This window comes from Neodiprion lecontei, chromosome 5, assembly GCF_021901455.1.
Source record: "Neodiprion lecontei isolate iyNeoLeco1 chromosome 5, iyNeoLeco1.1, whole genome shotgun sequence".
NCBI lineage: Eukaryota > Metazoa > Arthropoda > Insecta > Hymenoptera > Diprionidae > Neodiprion > Neodiprion lecontei.
Window position 1 is genome coordinate 32,065,442 of NC_060264.1, and position 15,226 is coordinate 32,080,667.

General features: G+C 37.2%; 3 protein-coding genes across 23 annotated transcripts; 2 read left to right on the forward strand and 1 right to left on the reverse strand.

Moving 5' to 3' along the window:
* Positions 1-14: 14 nt before the first annotated feature.
* Positions 15-1,601, forward strand: LOC107224434 (coatomer subunit zeta-1). The gene is made up of 5 exons (XM_015664483.2): positions 15-149; positions 447-692; positions 886-1,019; positions 1,190-1,280; positions 1,424-1,601. Exons 1-5 carry the CDS (start codon positions 132-134, stop codon positions 1,469-1,471), a joined length of 537 nt encoding a protein of 178 aa, XP_015519969.1. The 5' UTR covers positions 15-131; the 3' UTR covers positions 1,472-1,601.
* Positions 1,602-1,774: 173 nt separating this feature from the next.
* LOC107224426 (zinc transporter foi) lies at positions 1,775-13,377 on the forward strand. 13 transcript variants are annotated; one of them, XR_006904602.1, is made up of 14 exons: positions 2,883-3,071; positions 3,661-4,106; positions 5,836-5,906; positions 6,036-6,279; positions 6,415-6,584; positions 6,668-6,868; positions 6,946-7,078; positions 7,178-7,453; positions 7,559-7,735; positions 7,866-8,053; positions 8,156-8,346; positions 12,310-12,435; positions 12,599-12,706; positions 13,271-13,377. XR_006904602.1 is itself a non-coding variant. In XM_015664467.2 (12 exons), the coding sequence occupies exons 2-11, from the start codon at positions 3,671-3,673 to the stop codon at positions 8,300-8,302; spliced, it is 2,043 nt and encodes a 680-aa protein (XP_015519953.1). In that variant the 5' UTR covers positions 1,775-2,185; positions 3,661-3,670; the 3' UTR covers positions 8,303-8,346; positions 8,441-9,437. The 13 variants fall into 13 exon arrangements, 11 of the variants coding, with proteins under 11 accessions (XP_015519953.1, XP_015519952.2, XP_046597010.1 ...); XR_006904603.1 differs by having other exon boundaries at positions 13,265-13,369; XM_015664467.2 differs by lacking the exons at positions 2,883-3,071; positions 12,310-12,435; positions 12,599-12,706; positions 13,271-13,377 and adding exons at positions 1,775-2,185; positions 8,441-9,437.
* On the reverse strand, positions 10,503-15,183 carry LOC107224428 (KAT8 regulatory NSL complex subunit 2). Of its 9 annotated transcripts, none has more exons than XM_015664473.2 (9): positions 15,045-15,183; positions 13,919-14,165; positions 13,616-13,797; positions 13,341-13,509; positions 11,915-12,093; positions 11,697-11,833; positions 11,412-11,537; positions 11,212-11,352; positions 10,503-11,080 (listed from the first exon to the last, which is right to left on the reverse strand). In XM_015664473.2, the coding sequence occupies exons 2-9, from the start codon at positions 14,158-14,160 to the stop codon at positions 10,832-10,834; spliced, it is 1,425 nt and encodes a 474-aa protein (XP_015519959.1). In that variant the 5' UTR covers positions 14,161-14,165; positions 15,045-15,183; the 3' UTR covers positions 10,503-10,831. The 9 variants fall into 9 exon arrangements, with proteins under 9 accessions (XP_015519959.1, XP_015519961.1, XP_046597015.1 ...); XM_015664475.2 differs by having other exon boundaries at positions 13,919-14,162; positions 15,045-15,182; XM_046741059.1 differs by lacking the exon at positions 15,045-15,183 and adding an exon at positions 14,321-14,630 and having other exon boundaries at positions 13,919-14,162.
* Between the last annotated feature and the right edge of the window lie 43 nt (positions 15,184-15,226).

A 15,226-nucleotide genomic window follows, 5' to 3' on the forward strand; every position in this document is an offset into this window, starting at 1 on the left:
AAAACATGCTACGACCCTTTTTATCGACAGTAGCCTGCAAATTATAACCAAAGGAACGCAGGAACTGAAATCCGAATCGAGCAAATTGACACGTAAACAGAGCGGTTGCCCGTTGACTTTTACGCGAAAATATGGACGATCAGTTGCTGGTACGTTTACTATTTAAATATGTCTTTTTCCAACCTATTATTTAAGATCGAACAATCATCCGACGGGCTGACGGTTCTCTGTCATATTCCTGACCACTTATGTACGGTCGTCGAATATTTGACGGCTTTTGACTGTGTCGCTTCGACTCAACCTAACCTAACCTAACCTAAGAATTTCTACTTAATTTATTTCGAATGACGTTACTCGTCAAATTTAATTGGTTCATCTGTTTTTTCCAATGAATCCATTCTTTTCGTTGAACAATCTTATTATAATGACGTGTCTTTTTTTATCAGGAACCCTCACTATACACCGTCAAGGGTATGGTGATACTGGATAATGATGGCAACAGAATACTGGCAAAGTATTACGACAAGAATGTATTTCCAACTTCAAAGGAGCAGAAAGCCTTTGAGAAAAATCTCTTCAACAAGACACACAGAGCTAACACAGAAATTATCATGCTGGATGGTCTGACGTGTGTTTATAAGAGCAATGTCGATCTATTCTTCTATGTAATGGGCAGCTCTCGTGAAAACGAGGTTTGTCATGTTTTCTTTTGTTCTTATCTTTTTGTAAATGAACAATGCAAATATCTACTTCTAGCTGCTCATGTTGGCGAATAATAGGATTTTCACTAACCCAACTGGTCAGGATTTATCATTAGCTTCTTTGACAGTGAATAATTCTTTGTTAAACTATAATTAGAGATTTTTAAATCATTTCACGTTACAGCTAATTCTTATGAGCGTGCTGAATTGCTTATATGATTCCATAAGTCAAATTTTGAGAAAGAATGTTGAAAAGAGAGCAGTGCTTGATAGTCTGGATATTGTGATGCTGGCTATGGATGAAATCTGCGATAATGGGTAAGTTTTCTGAGATATTGGATTTCCAGATGATTGAAAAATATTTGTATGAACTAGTAAAGCTAGTTTGCACTACATAAAAAAAAATTCCGAAACCCATATGAATTGAATCCGAGCTCAACTTATGGTTAATTATTCCTCATACAAATTAAGATATTTCTGTTATTTAGTATTATTTTGGATGCCGACGCAAGTAGCGTAGTGACACGGGTAGCACTGCGAACAGACGACATTCCACTTGGCGAGCAAACGGTAGCACAGGTGAGAATGTATACCCCTTATTTCAGTCTTCACTTTCTACCATGTCTCTTTTTCCTATATTATGAAATATCGATCTTTCAGTGTAATCCTATCGTGACTTGTCTTTAGACTGTAATTAATATCTAACCATTTTAATCTTACAGGTTATACAGTCAGCAAAAGAGCAACTTAAATGGTCGTTATTGAAGTAATTTAATTTTATAAAATTAATGTTAAGAAAAAGTAAAAAATTGAGCACGTGACGTGAGTGAAAAAAAAAAATATTACATGATCTATGTGAATAAACTATGTGAATAAACTAGCAACGACTATGATTATAAATCGTTAAAATTGATTATATGAAGTATCGTCACATGAAATTGAATGAGGAAAAACTTTCAGTTTTACATCCATGTGACGCCCCGGTTTTCAGTCGAATATGCATTGTAGTTTACGTGATCGCAAAGCTGAGTTTACGTCAATTATTTATTTTCGTTTCAGTCAAATTTGAATCAGAGATTTAGCCTTTTTTAAAATTCTGGCTCACAGCCACCAGCAGAGCGCTGCGGGCACCTAACATGACGAAATACTTGACGCGTGACTGGATAAAGGAAATTCCGGTACACTTTTTCTCTCTCGTCCTGTGCCGTGATTGGATGGGGAAACGCGATTCAGCCAATCACAGCGCAGAGCGAGAGAAACAGAGTGTACTGGGACCCTCTTCATCCAATCACGCATCCGAGCATTGGAGGAGCGTATAAGCTCGATGACCGGATGACTAAATCACATCGTGCAGCCTGCAGTTGCTACTATCAATAGTTACCGACAAAGCACAGAACGAGTTTGTGGAGACGTTGGAAACGGTGTGCCTACAGGTGGAACCATTATCGGTGCACGGTTGTCTGTGATACTTCCGTAACACATAGGTATGTCCATAATAGAAATAAAAGTGGGAATAAGTAAAAAACAGGATTAATTAAAACGGTATATCATATATAGCCATCATCTCTGGGACGTAAACAATGTACGGTGTATTCTTGTCTCGAGATAACGGATCAACGATAATGTTGGTACTCTCCATTTTTATCAACGAATCGACTGCAGTGCCTCGGGTCGTATGTTACTTGCGTGCTCTCTGCGTACACAATGCAAAACCGTTAGGACCACCGTCAAATATCCTCGTGACCGACTCTGTACTAGGTTCAAATACTCAAGTATTAACCGTTGCTAACTCTTATCCGAAGACCGAGGTTTTACCGAGACGACGCGTAGGCAGGTGCATGGCGATGCGTGTCGCATCAACCGATCAACCAACACCGTATACGGTAGGACAAACCGAATGCGCCTGGAGGAGCAGCAGCCGCTGCATCAGCGCGTCGGTTCAACAATGTCGAGACGGTGTCGAGACCTCGAGGCTGTTTAGTCAAGGCACACCGCTCAACTTGGTCGTTGTCGGTTTTATACCCGCGTTCCCCCGACTTCGTGCACGTAATATAATTATAGTTGTGCAGGTTTTGTCGCGGGCCGAACGCCGCGCGTGTCCGTTGATGCGAAAAAATCCGTAACAGCAGCAGCAGTAGCAGCGTCGGTGTTAAAAAGTAAGACAAGCAGACGGGGATAAATACCCGACAGAATAGCTGACGAGTATTATTTCCGATATAAGATCGACGGGTGGCGGAAGCCTGAGAGCCGGTTCAAAGGCTCTACTTTTACCCTAGTTCCGTGTATGAGATTTATTTCCCTCATGGCTTATCAGACTTCGCCGCTGTTACTCTGTGCCTCTCTCTCCGTTCTCTCCGTGTCTTCTATCCGGTAATATTTAATTTCTAACCCTAAATCTGGGGTCATTTCTTCTATTTCCGACGGACGGCGGTACGATTCATCCCTCTTCTCATTTAGATATAAATAGAAACACCGAAAGAGAATTATCATTGTAAAATAAATACGGGAATAGATCAATTTTCATATTGGTCGCTCATCTGTTATTTATCTGTTTTCTTTTCTTCAATTATCTACAAATGGTTATAATATTCAAAACGCGTCAAACAATGAAGCGCGTAACCGCATTTGGCGGTAAACATACATACATACATACATGCATACACACATATATACGCAATAAGTAATCAAGAAGTACAATTTAACGACCGGGGAAAAATTCTTATCGTAATTCAATTTCAACTTTTGCCTTTGTTTAACAATCTCTTCTATTTCCTTACTCACAATTTTCCTTCATTCTTCCAGAGCATGGCTTGCTCTTCTCTGTTCTCTCCTCTTGGTATTTATTTACAAATTTATTAGTTGTACAAGGTTTTTCACATCTTGACAGGCATACAAATAATCAAAGTATAAGTCGCTTCATTAAACCTGTTAATAATACTTGTTCTTTCAATTTTTGCAGGATTGACGTAATGTCTCAAAACTTCGTGACGGTCTGCGTCGTCTGCGTTTTGTGTGCTGCACACGCTCCGTGTTCTGCCCACACCGATGGACAAATTTCCCGCCTCTCTTCCTTGCCAGGACCACTGGATCTCATAGATTCAGCCAACGATGATCGTTTGCAGCCGTTGAAACACCAAATTAGTTCAAGAGAAATAGGTAGAATAAAAAATATGAAGGATGCGTTTGACCCGCTTGAATCGGAACCCGGTGGTCATGAACTTAGGCTCAGGAAACGGAGACACACAGATGATGATGATGAGTCTAATTTCACAAAGAGAATTTTCAGGGATTATGGAAATGGAGATAGCATGACAATTGAAGGGTTCGAAAGGCTACTACAAAAACTCAGACTTCAGGAAGATGACAATTGTACATCGGTCCAAAGCGATAAATTTAGTAGAATTGGTGAGTTTTTTTTTTAACTACAACATTCACTACCAAAGTTTTTGTCATTTGTACACAAACGTTGATTTGTCAAACAATTAAATAACCAAAAATTGAACTCAGGTTCAAAATCAATTCGAAACATTGCTATAATTGTTTTCTTCATTTGAGACGGTTCAAATTTTAAGAGAATAATTACAACACGACTGAATATCAGGGTTGGCACAATTTTCCCTGACCCGATTAAACCACTCAATATCGTTGCAAAAAAATTTGAGATATGCTTTTTAAAGGAAGTAAAATACAATTATACCAGAGAAATTTTATTTTTACTAACTATACGTAGTACTTACACCTATACTAATAAGTACGATTTTGTCCTCATAGCATGAAGGGATTTAAAACAAAATTGTTTTGAATTGAATTTTGGAACGGTAGACAGGTCATATTTTGTATAATTATATTGTATAACATCAGACTCTCCATTGGTTTGATATTAAAGATACCTCAATTATGCTCAGTTGACCCTTGAAGTAACGCATGCCATCCAATCAGTTGAGTGAACTTGTCCAATTGTTTTACAAATCAATAATATCTGCTTGTATTGTTGAAGCCTCTGATTTTATTGGAGGCAATTATTCTTTGTAAGGATTATTTGATCTCTAAAGCCGACGTTGTTAGTAAAAAAATTGAACACTTATCCTTGCTCTTGTAGTTCTTTTCTGACCGTTAAAAACTTGACCGCTCTTGAAACCTAGATTTGAACAGACTAAAAACTCAAGACGCTTGTGAACCAGAGCTTGATATATTGGTCAATGATTTTATTAGCGAGCAATCAATTGCAAGGTTGTCTTGCCTGGTTCTTCTCGCCAAAGACATCACAGAACTTGACTGCGGTTATTTCCGATAGCCATATCTCCCTAGTATTTTATCGTATCATTTGCATGTTGAGCTTATCTACTCGCGAACATTATACGATACGTACAAGTCCGTCATATCGGACGTTAACGAGCCATATGAAACCGGCGGCTGATAAAGTTTAAAAGTTAATTCTCACCAATTTTTTGGTTCGGCAATTTTTCACAGCATTCCAACCCTTGAGCTTAGTCTTGCTTCTTATCACTTTCAATATTTCAATTTTGCATGTTTTACTATGCTCTATATATGTATATTTTCTTCATTGTATGTTTTTTCTCATGCTGACTATCTTTCAGTATTGCAATTTCCATGGTACTCCATTTATGTAAGTTTTCTTCGTTGTATGTTTTTACTCATTCTGTCGGTATTTCAATAACGCATGTTTTATAATGCTTGATTTGTGTATGTTTTCTTCATTGTACGTTTTTGCTTATTCCGTCGATACTTCAGTATTCAATGTTTTTTTTTATGATGCTTGATTCGTATGTGTTTTTTTTTTGTTGCATGTTTTTCCATATTCTGTCACATAACAGTGTTATAAATGCAAAATGTATCGTTACTTTATGTATCGATCAGGTGTTTCCGCTCCATTTGTTGTTCCAATTTTCTTCAAGGGCAACTCACTTATTCTTTATCCTAAAATATTCTACTTGCAACGTTTTTTTTTTTTTTTTTTTCCATTTTAATTATACGTATCTAGGTCGAAGATGTAACTCTTCTTGTGTTAATAAGACGCTGCTTCTGGTCGACCTAGATTGCGATTTTTAGTCTACAGCCATTACCGAAACCCTTACCCTGGACAATTCGCTGAAATTATTTTCTTACGTTGCAGATGATGATAACCTCACGAATAATACTTCTCAACCTAACAATGGACTTAATAAAAGTGCCAAAAACCAAAGGGTAAATGTTGAACCTTTCATCCATTCATTCCGAGGTGGTCAATAACTACATAAAAAAATCATGCCTGCGATAGAGCGTGTAAAAATTTTTAATCAAACTCAATATTTATTTTACATTGTCTACTTTCAGTGCCTCAGAAGCAAAGAATTGCTGGATAAATTTGCCGGCAACAATTCTCACTGGTCGGAAAGTGACAATAACACCACATTGCCTGGTTGGCTTTTGGAAAGGATTTGCCCTGCCCTAGTTTATCAATTAGCAAGCTCTGATCCGAGCGGGTGTATCCAATTCCCTGAGAATTTATCTACCGTAGCAGGCATGACCGTAGGAAACGAATCCGAGGCAAATTCAATGTCTCAACACATGTGGCAAGGTTGGTTGAATAACAATGAACGATAGTTAATACGAAATTTGTCAACGCTTTTGAGGAAAATGACTCACGCATTTACACAAGAACTTTTATATCGTTATTTACATTATATTTATTCATTTACTTTTTTTCTCGCAGTTTGGATTTGGTCTTCACTAAGTATTCTAATTATAAGCCTATGCGGCTTGCTCGGAGTAGTCGTGATTCCGGTCATGAATAAAACTTACTACCACCAGTTTATACAGTTCCTGGTTGCGCTCGCTGTCGGAACACTCTGCGGCGATGCTTTGATACATCTTCTGCCGCATGTGAGTCTCAGACTTTTTTTCCTTGATGCGTTGTATAAAGCTGTATTTTTCTTTTGATGTTCCTAATTTTGTATTTTCTACAGGCTATGATGTCCTCGGGACACGAGCATGACCACCATAGTGGTTCCGGGCATGGAGAGCTATTGTCGAATACAAAACATGACCATGATACCAATATGTGGAAAGGTTTTGTGGCAATGATGGGATTGGTGCTTTTCTTTTTTACTGAAAAAGCTCTAACTATGATCGCCGAATGGAGGAAATCTCACCAGCGTCGTACCAAGGTAATTTGAAAAAAATATTTTTCACCAAGCTTTCAACGCATTGATGGTAATGGCAAAGATGTTTTTTACTCTTTCAGTTACCTGCACGTGTTAAAGTGATGCGCGAGCCTGCCGACACAACTGGCAACAGTTCGAGCAGCGACAAACATTGTAAACACAAGTATTCATCCTACCCATACTGCTACGGCGAAATCACAACAGAAACTCAAGGTGAAGCCATGTGCTGTTCGTTAGAAATGATTTTTAGGATTATTAGCTCTTTTCAAAATCACTGTTACTCATGCCTCGAACATTTCTTTTTTTCCTCAGACAATCATCATAATCGTCAGCACAACAATCACCAAATAACGGCAGCAGTTGTAGAGGAAGAAAAACCTCTTACGTCTAATAGCAATGCTATCTTGAAATCAGCCGATGATGATGTTGATAAAAGGCAGGACGAAGATTGGAAGATGGACGAGGCTATAATCAATCACGCGAATAAGAATAGCGAAAACAACGATCCGTCTGTGAACGAGGTTGAGAGCTACACGGTCATTATTCGTGAACATGAAACGAAACATCACGGTCACACGCATTCGCACGGTAATTTCGTCTCTCTCACTTCTGCTTATTTACCATCCCTTGCCTCTGTAACAATGATATTTCCGCAAATTATCCTACCAAACTAAAGTCCTTCGCTCTATCAAGGTCACGTACACTCGGCGCCTGAATCAATGTCCAGCGTTGCATGGATGGTCATCATGGGTGATGGCCTGCACAATTTTACCGATGGTATGGCCATCGGTGCAGCTTTTGCAGCTAACATTCCCGGCGGATTTTCAACGGCTATTGCAGTATTGTGTCACGAATTGCCTCATGAACTGGGTCAGTTTTTATTAATATAATTATACAGACAGCAATATCAACGATCTTTTTACTGTACTAAAGTTTATTTATTCATTTTTTTTTTTTTTAAACTAATCATCTACAACTAACGAATCTTCACGTTCCACAGGCGATTTTGCCGTTCTACTGAAGGCTGGGATGAGCGCTAAACAGGCAGTCTTCTATAATCTATTATCTTCCGTGCTGTGTCTGTTTGGAATGGTGTTTGGGATACTATTAGGTGCCGATCCATCAGCGACAAGCTGGATCTTTGCAGCTGCTGCTGGAATGTTCATCTACATTGCTCTAGTGGATATGGTAAGCTTTTTTCACACGGCGTTATTCGTCACGAAATAAAGTAAAATAAAAAATTTTCGAAGTGAAATGAATCACCGACATTCTTTTATCCTCAATGCTCAGATACCGGAATTGACATCGAGTCACTCGGCGGAAGGAGGCTCGCAGTGGCAGTGCGTTCTACAAGCGATGGGACTAGCAACGGGACTTGGCATAATGTTGATCATTGCTTTATACGAGCATGATTTGAAGCAGATATTTCAAGATTAGTGTAAACAATGCAAAATCATTTATTTACACGAAATGAAAAGGAGGTGAGTAGTCGATTCCTTCATTCTGGTTTTAATCAATTTTCGGCCAAAAGTGTCGAGTTTTAGTCTCATTCTTTTTGTTGTTTACGTTTTTTAGTAATCCGCGTCCGTTACTTCACGGTATATCAGAATATGTAACAATGGCGTAAGAAACAAGGATAAAATGAGGCTAAGGTCGAGAGTAAAGTGGAACAACAATAAAAACTACTCAGTACAATTATCATTAATGCGACGCAATGTGCTTGGATAAATAAATTTTTCCACCTAAACAATGCAGTGAAGATAAACAAAAGGTCATACAAGGAGACTACTGAAACCAATAGAAAATTTCACTGTCAAATTTGTCACGTCTTATTCTTGGTGCTATTTATTCACAAGAGCTGAGACAAAAGACGAAGAAGAATAAGATGCGGAAAAAAAGCTAGAAATTGAAAGGAGGCTTAAAAAAAATATTTCCAAATCAATCACGCAGCTACTCCGATTTCTTTATGCTAATGAATTTCTATTCTTTCACAATGTTATTCCCAGTGATGAATTTGTGCATACATATATTACATACATAAGTTCACAGCACGTTCATTGAACAATAAGATATTTGATAGCGAGCTACTTTTATATCGATATTTGTTAAATTTCAAAGCTGAGGTAACTTTCAATCATTTTGTTTCTTTTTTTCTTTACTTCACTCGGTGACTTGAACAATTTTTTTTTTTTTTACTGTCATCTAACGGGGTTCTTTAAACCTGTACATGAACTATTGATACGCGTTACGAAGGTTTCATGTCGTTAATTGCAGTAAATTTTTAGAACTCCACATTGATTGAAGGATTAACCAAGACAGAAACAAAGGAACTGCAGCTCGAACATCTAACAAATCTCTCTATATATATAATGAAAAAAGTCAACCGCGTCATGTACATTAATTATGTTTTAAGGCAAGTTGTATTAAACAGTGAAATGCGTTTAGATTTCTTAAATAATTTGTTGAATGAAAAATATGGTCGGCATTTAACTATCTTATTACAGTACCGCGTAAGTATGTATAATAATAATAATAATAATGATAACATTAATAAATGATTATTGCAGTCTTATCGTGGCTTAGTGGAAAAGCAAAGGGCTTGATTAATGGCTGGACAATATACGTGTTATTGATTTGAATATAATCTTACTCGAGGAATTTTGAACACTTTTTATTTTGCCACATTTTAAAAGTACTTTGATCTTAAACTTTCGCTCATTTATTCAGTATTAATTACATATACTCTACAATCTTTCACGTATCTCGCTAAGATTTTAAGCCTTTTGTAATTTTTAATTAACCATAACGCAATAAATTTGTAACCATAACTATTCTTCTGGTCAGGACTAAAACTTGCAAATTGCATTCTTGTATTACATACAGTTAAGGGAATTCAATTACTTGAATGACAAGAAGCTTCCATCACAGGTTTTGAAACCCTTACTCGAAAATAAATTTATGAATATTTAATAACAATAAGACTGAAAAATATTTCTTTGCTTTATTAATCAAATTTATTACTATTCTTCCAATCATTAAAACTATTGGTGAAAATTTTGGAAACTTCTTCCTTTCTAATCCGATCGTTTGCGGAATCAATATCTAGAAATGAAAAACATGAATTTTGTAAAACTTATTATAAGCTATTTGCAATTTATTTTATCAAGTCCTCCTTTTATTTATAATATCTTCGAAGTACGTTATCTCAACTTCTTTAATTATAAATTCTTTGATCGTGATCGAAAACGGTGTAAGCGTCTAAGTACTTATAAATATCATTTTGAAATAACAACTTGGACATAATTGTATCTGTACATACATACCTTTCTAAAACCTTTGCAGTAGTTTTGCGCTGATGATCTTGACTCTGATTTGATTAAAATTTCACATCAGGAATTCAGTATAAACCAATTGTGTTTTCGATCGATTTATATTTTAGTTTATAATGTAACAATGAAAATAGAAAAAAGAAACTGCCATAAACTTTACTCTTCTTTTCGGGCTACACTATTTTTCATTCAAATTCATTCCAACTTGGAATTTTACCTGATATCCCGTACGAATCGATGAACAGATCGAATAATTCTCTTTATCCGTTCGAGTAAATAAACAGGTAAATGAAGTAACTCAGGTATGCAATGATTGTATTAATAATTATTTATTTACAAGTTGAACAAACAATCGATTGGTCATGCTTAAAATGAAGTTGCTATATTTTAGAAGTTTTTGCCTTATCACTTAACTATAAAGACTAATGTTTCTAGATTCCTGGGATTTCCTATAGACTTTAAAAACCAGCAACTAACTGTTGCAGATCGAAAACAAGAAAGTAATTAATTATAGATTATCTGGAAACAGTGCTCGGCAGATTTTTAATGGTATTTTATAAAACAAATTAGTCCGTTTGAACTTTTGTACAGTAAATAAGTAAAAGTTTTTTTTTGTTCTTTTCAATATCAATAGTCATCAAATTAGAATAAGCTCGTCTTTGTCGCTTAGCTGTGCGGTTAAACTGAATGCGGTATCTGTGCTGGCCTCACTGTTTAAGCTATCGTTGAACGCTACTTTTTTACCCGCCGCATCGTTCATCTCTCTCATTAATCCTGCCATATCGTCATCTGGGTCTATTTCTTGAGTTTCTCCAACTACGTCTATCTCCATCGACTGGTTATCCAATACTGAAGCTTCCTTTATAACGGGTTTCGCTTCTTCGAACTGAGTGGAAATAGAAAACGTGTTTTTAATTACAACTGTACATATTATTACATCATTGTTTTGTTATCGATTATACAAATGTGTGCATTAATTATTTTTGATTCATGCGATGAAAAGATCACACATCTTACCACCATAGATTCAAGTTTTAAAGGCGGCGGTAAATTCATGTGAAAGACGCACGACGAATCGAAAACGACTGGGACAGGCTCGTGGCATTCTATATCAGCTCTAACAGCTCCACAGGCTTTGAACAATACTTGATGCTGATCCTGCATGTTAAGAAGAATTACTAAATTAACGATCAATTGTCGAATTAACATTAATTCACCTTTAGTATATGTTTACGGCAATGTCTTGCTGCCGGTAGCGTTCTTTCCCCACACTTCACTCCGCCTTCGGTGAAAATGCATTTCGTAACGTTGGGAGGCTTCTGCGCTGGACCCTCGGTTGCCTGCTAGATGAAAATTATGTTAAATACATTTGCTATATGCTAAACTTTATGTTGTAAAAGTTTCAATTTTTTCACTTTGAGTTGTGAGTAAATGTTGAAAAATATATTTCCTTTCAATCAATGATGATGACGAAATTTTAATATATGAATTGTTTTTTATACCTGAGCTCGCCTCTCCAATGATTTTTTGTAAAGGATAGCTTCGACGCCACTCCGCCTGTGGTAAGAGTTCAGGGCTTTTAATTTATCATAAATCTTTTTTTCCTTAGCGGTTTCTTTCGGCTGATCGTGAATGCTACCTGTGTTTTAAAATTAATCGAACAATAAATATTAGTTAAAAATTACATTGCTGCTGGTCGATCTAAGCTCGCCAGACTTACAGGTTGTTTCTTTTTCCTTTTTCACTGTGTGCAGGTACTTTCGACGTTTTTCTTTGAATATATGATGCAGCCTTCTGAATTGGTCAATGTAGAGCGATTGGAGCCTGATGAGCTTTTCCCTTGCTATGTATATCACCTCTTCGGCGGTGAAGATTCCGGCGTGCCTTAAAAAATTAATACTAATGATTCAATAGATAAAAAGTGTCTCTGTCACGCTGGAAGCAGCTACTACAGAAAAGAAGATTTAGGGTACCTCATTGGGCAAATACTCGAAATGGAAATAAAATTATCGTGGAAGAAAAGTTGATCACTGTTCGTTTGTGGAGTTTGTAAAAATATCTAAAGGGGACTAGATATCGCTACAAATCATTAAATTCTTTTTCCTCCTATTCCAGAGTTGAAGCGTTTCCATCTCACACTGTCACCTGAAAGAAGTCTGAAAGAAAAAATAATTTTCCGCCAACGACCATGATGTCAAAGGTTCAGCCTGTTGGTCTGGCAGGTCAAAGTTACTATACACGGTAAGTGAAGCATGCAACAAATTCATGCTGGAATTTCTAAAAGTAGGTGTTTTCTTAAAAACAATGAGAGAACTCTGCAAGAGGATAATTGAAAATAAAAAAAATGCTAAAATTCTCTTCCCAGCAAAGATTTGTAGATGCAGAGTATTTTCTTGACTTTCAGTTTTCCCAGCTCTGTGATATCACGAGCAATCCACCATTGGGTAAATGTTAAGCTTATGATTGTCTCTCAGGGTTAAATCAACATCCAGTTAGAACAATAAAAATGAAGGTAAGTAACTATTTTGGTATTTAGTCCCCTTATTTAGTAATGCACAAGCAAAAGCAAGCTAGCGTTACAATACGTAATATAAAATTCAAACCTTACTTATAATTAATCTTCTAAAAATATGTGGTCACATTATTTAATAGGTACATATTTTTAAACAACTCTCAAAGCGTATGACGGTATTTCACATAGATTACAGGCAATTTGTTGGAAAGTTCCCTCAATAGTCAAATGCAAAATTTTACGATCAGACGAATCATCATTTTTAGATAAAAATATAGAATTTTGAACATTCATTCCCCTTTAATGCCGTAAGCACCTGAAATTTGAACCCTTTATATTCGCGGAATGTCTAATATTTTCCGAATAGTTTAAGGCTCTCAAAAATGATTCTAAAAAATTCTGTGATCATTTCATGAATCCATAACTTTAAAGTAGATTGAAAACTTCGTATCCCTGCAAATAATTTGAATAGAAATGAGAAGCTCAAATTTATAATTTGCATGTGAGATACTTGCATCAGAGCCAATAATTCCAATTTCAATTGCTGCGATATTTGAGTTGCAGGACAGTATACGTGTAAACAATGAATTATCCAAGCCGAGTTCTTGTGCAGAGTGTCAAAGATCCGACATACTTAAGTGGGTCCTCCTGCGAACTTTGGAGGCTTTCGTCTTCGCTATCGTCGAGGAATGCACCACGTAAAGTTTCGCTGACAACTACAGGTTCGACATCGCTATCCGAAGAGCTTGCGTAGTCAAGGACATCACAACCACTGGCATTTATTCTATAGGCATCAATTTCAGCTGAAAAATAGAACACACCTAATGAACAACCACGAAAAAGCTGAAGCAGCGATAATGTTAAAAAAAAATTAAAGGTGTTATATCTCTAGAAAAGATGGGCCCTCACCAAAAGGATCCAGAACCTTCACCTTTCCTTCTTCTTCCTCCGTATCCTCCGCACTAGAATCTGTTGGCTTAACATAGTGGCTTAGATTAAGAAGCAGAGTTTCCGGGGTCTGCGGTGGCGAATGCCGCGATGTGGACTTGATGCGAGCTAACTGTGCCCTTCTCGCATGATCTGAACAGTACCTGAAAAGCGAAGGACCGTACAGAACTTCTCTTGTGAAGCCATTCATCGTCGTTTCAAGGTATGAAGTTGATTTCAATTTAAATAAATTCAAACTGAATAAACATTCATTGCTCCACTTACGCAAGATCTCTTCGATCACCTTTCAATGCCGGGTTCTGGCACTTACGGCCATTACTGTTGTAGACAAAACTGCATTGCTTGTAAGGTGCAGAACTATCCTCTAAAATATGTCTGGAGCAATAGGCGTAGCCCGCAAGGCTCTGTTGTTTGCATTCGTATGATCCGTAAGAACAACTTTGACTTTCAGATGAACTCTTTCCAGGTCCAATTCGGGTTGCAGTTGCGTTTGGCACACGAAACATTGCTTCTGGAAATAACGGTGAATATAAAAAATTAACCTTAAAAACCAGGTGACTACAAAAAAAATATTGAGGCTTCAGTACTAAGTTCAATTCAATTGAATTGGATCAGAGAAATTTTTGTTCCATGTTGTGATTCGGTGGAATTAGGCAAAACACATACTTTTTGGCATTGTGAGAAGTGGTGAAAGAGTGCAATTGCGCTAAACTTGCTAATAATCGAGCTCCATCAGTATGAATTCTCCGATTTTTGACGTTTCTCTACATTTGAGGAAGCATTCCTTTGACCAATATTCAACTCTATTGCCACCCGTTTTTCACAATTCGTTCGTTTTGATATTTTTTACAATGAATTGCGCGTTTGATTTTTACTTGAAGATTACCAAAAACCAAATGACGCAAGGCGCTATTCATCCGTATTCAAACTTGCCGCCATTAATATCGATCGCATAATAATGGCGGCGATGTATCGATATTATGACACTAAATGCATGTGCATGTATACTGTATTAAAATAATTTTACGTTATTGATGAATTTGAGAATGCGGGGAGAATTTTAAGGTGATGAACAGATTTATAAAATGGTATAAGTCAATTCGACGACTTCGGATGGAATTTTCGGGTCAAGTAACGCGGTCGAGAGGCGTCGACAACGGATCCGATTAACGGGTTTTGCCGTCGCCATTTTGTTACTGTCGAGATCACTGCGCAGAAGGTTCGCTGCGTACGTATGTACGGTACATACAACGTGTCGAATGTAGTATGTAATTTCCGAAAAAAGCATTAAAACAATGATATCGTTATTCGGAGACGATTGAACGGACTCGGCTCGGTTGGTACTCGATTTTACGAGGAGCAAGGCTCGGCGTGAAGCTGAAATACTCACAACGAACGGTCCCACCGCTGCGACACTGTTGACGGAGTTACAGCGAAAGAAAAACTTTTCCTCGAAGGTCAGCAACGGCCCGTCGAACAGTCTTGCTACAGTTTATACACACGGATGATAACGATGCGACAATAATAACATGCCAGACACACCGGAGACGACATCCTAACCAACAATCCTCC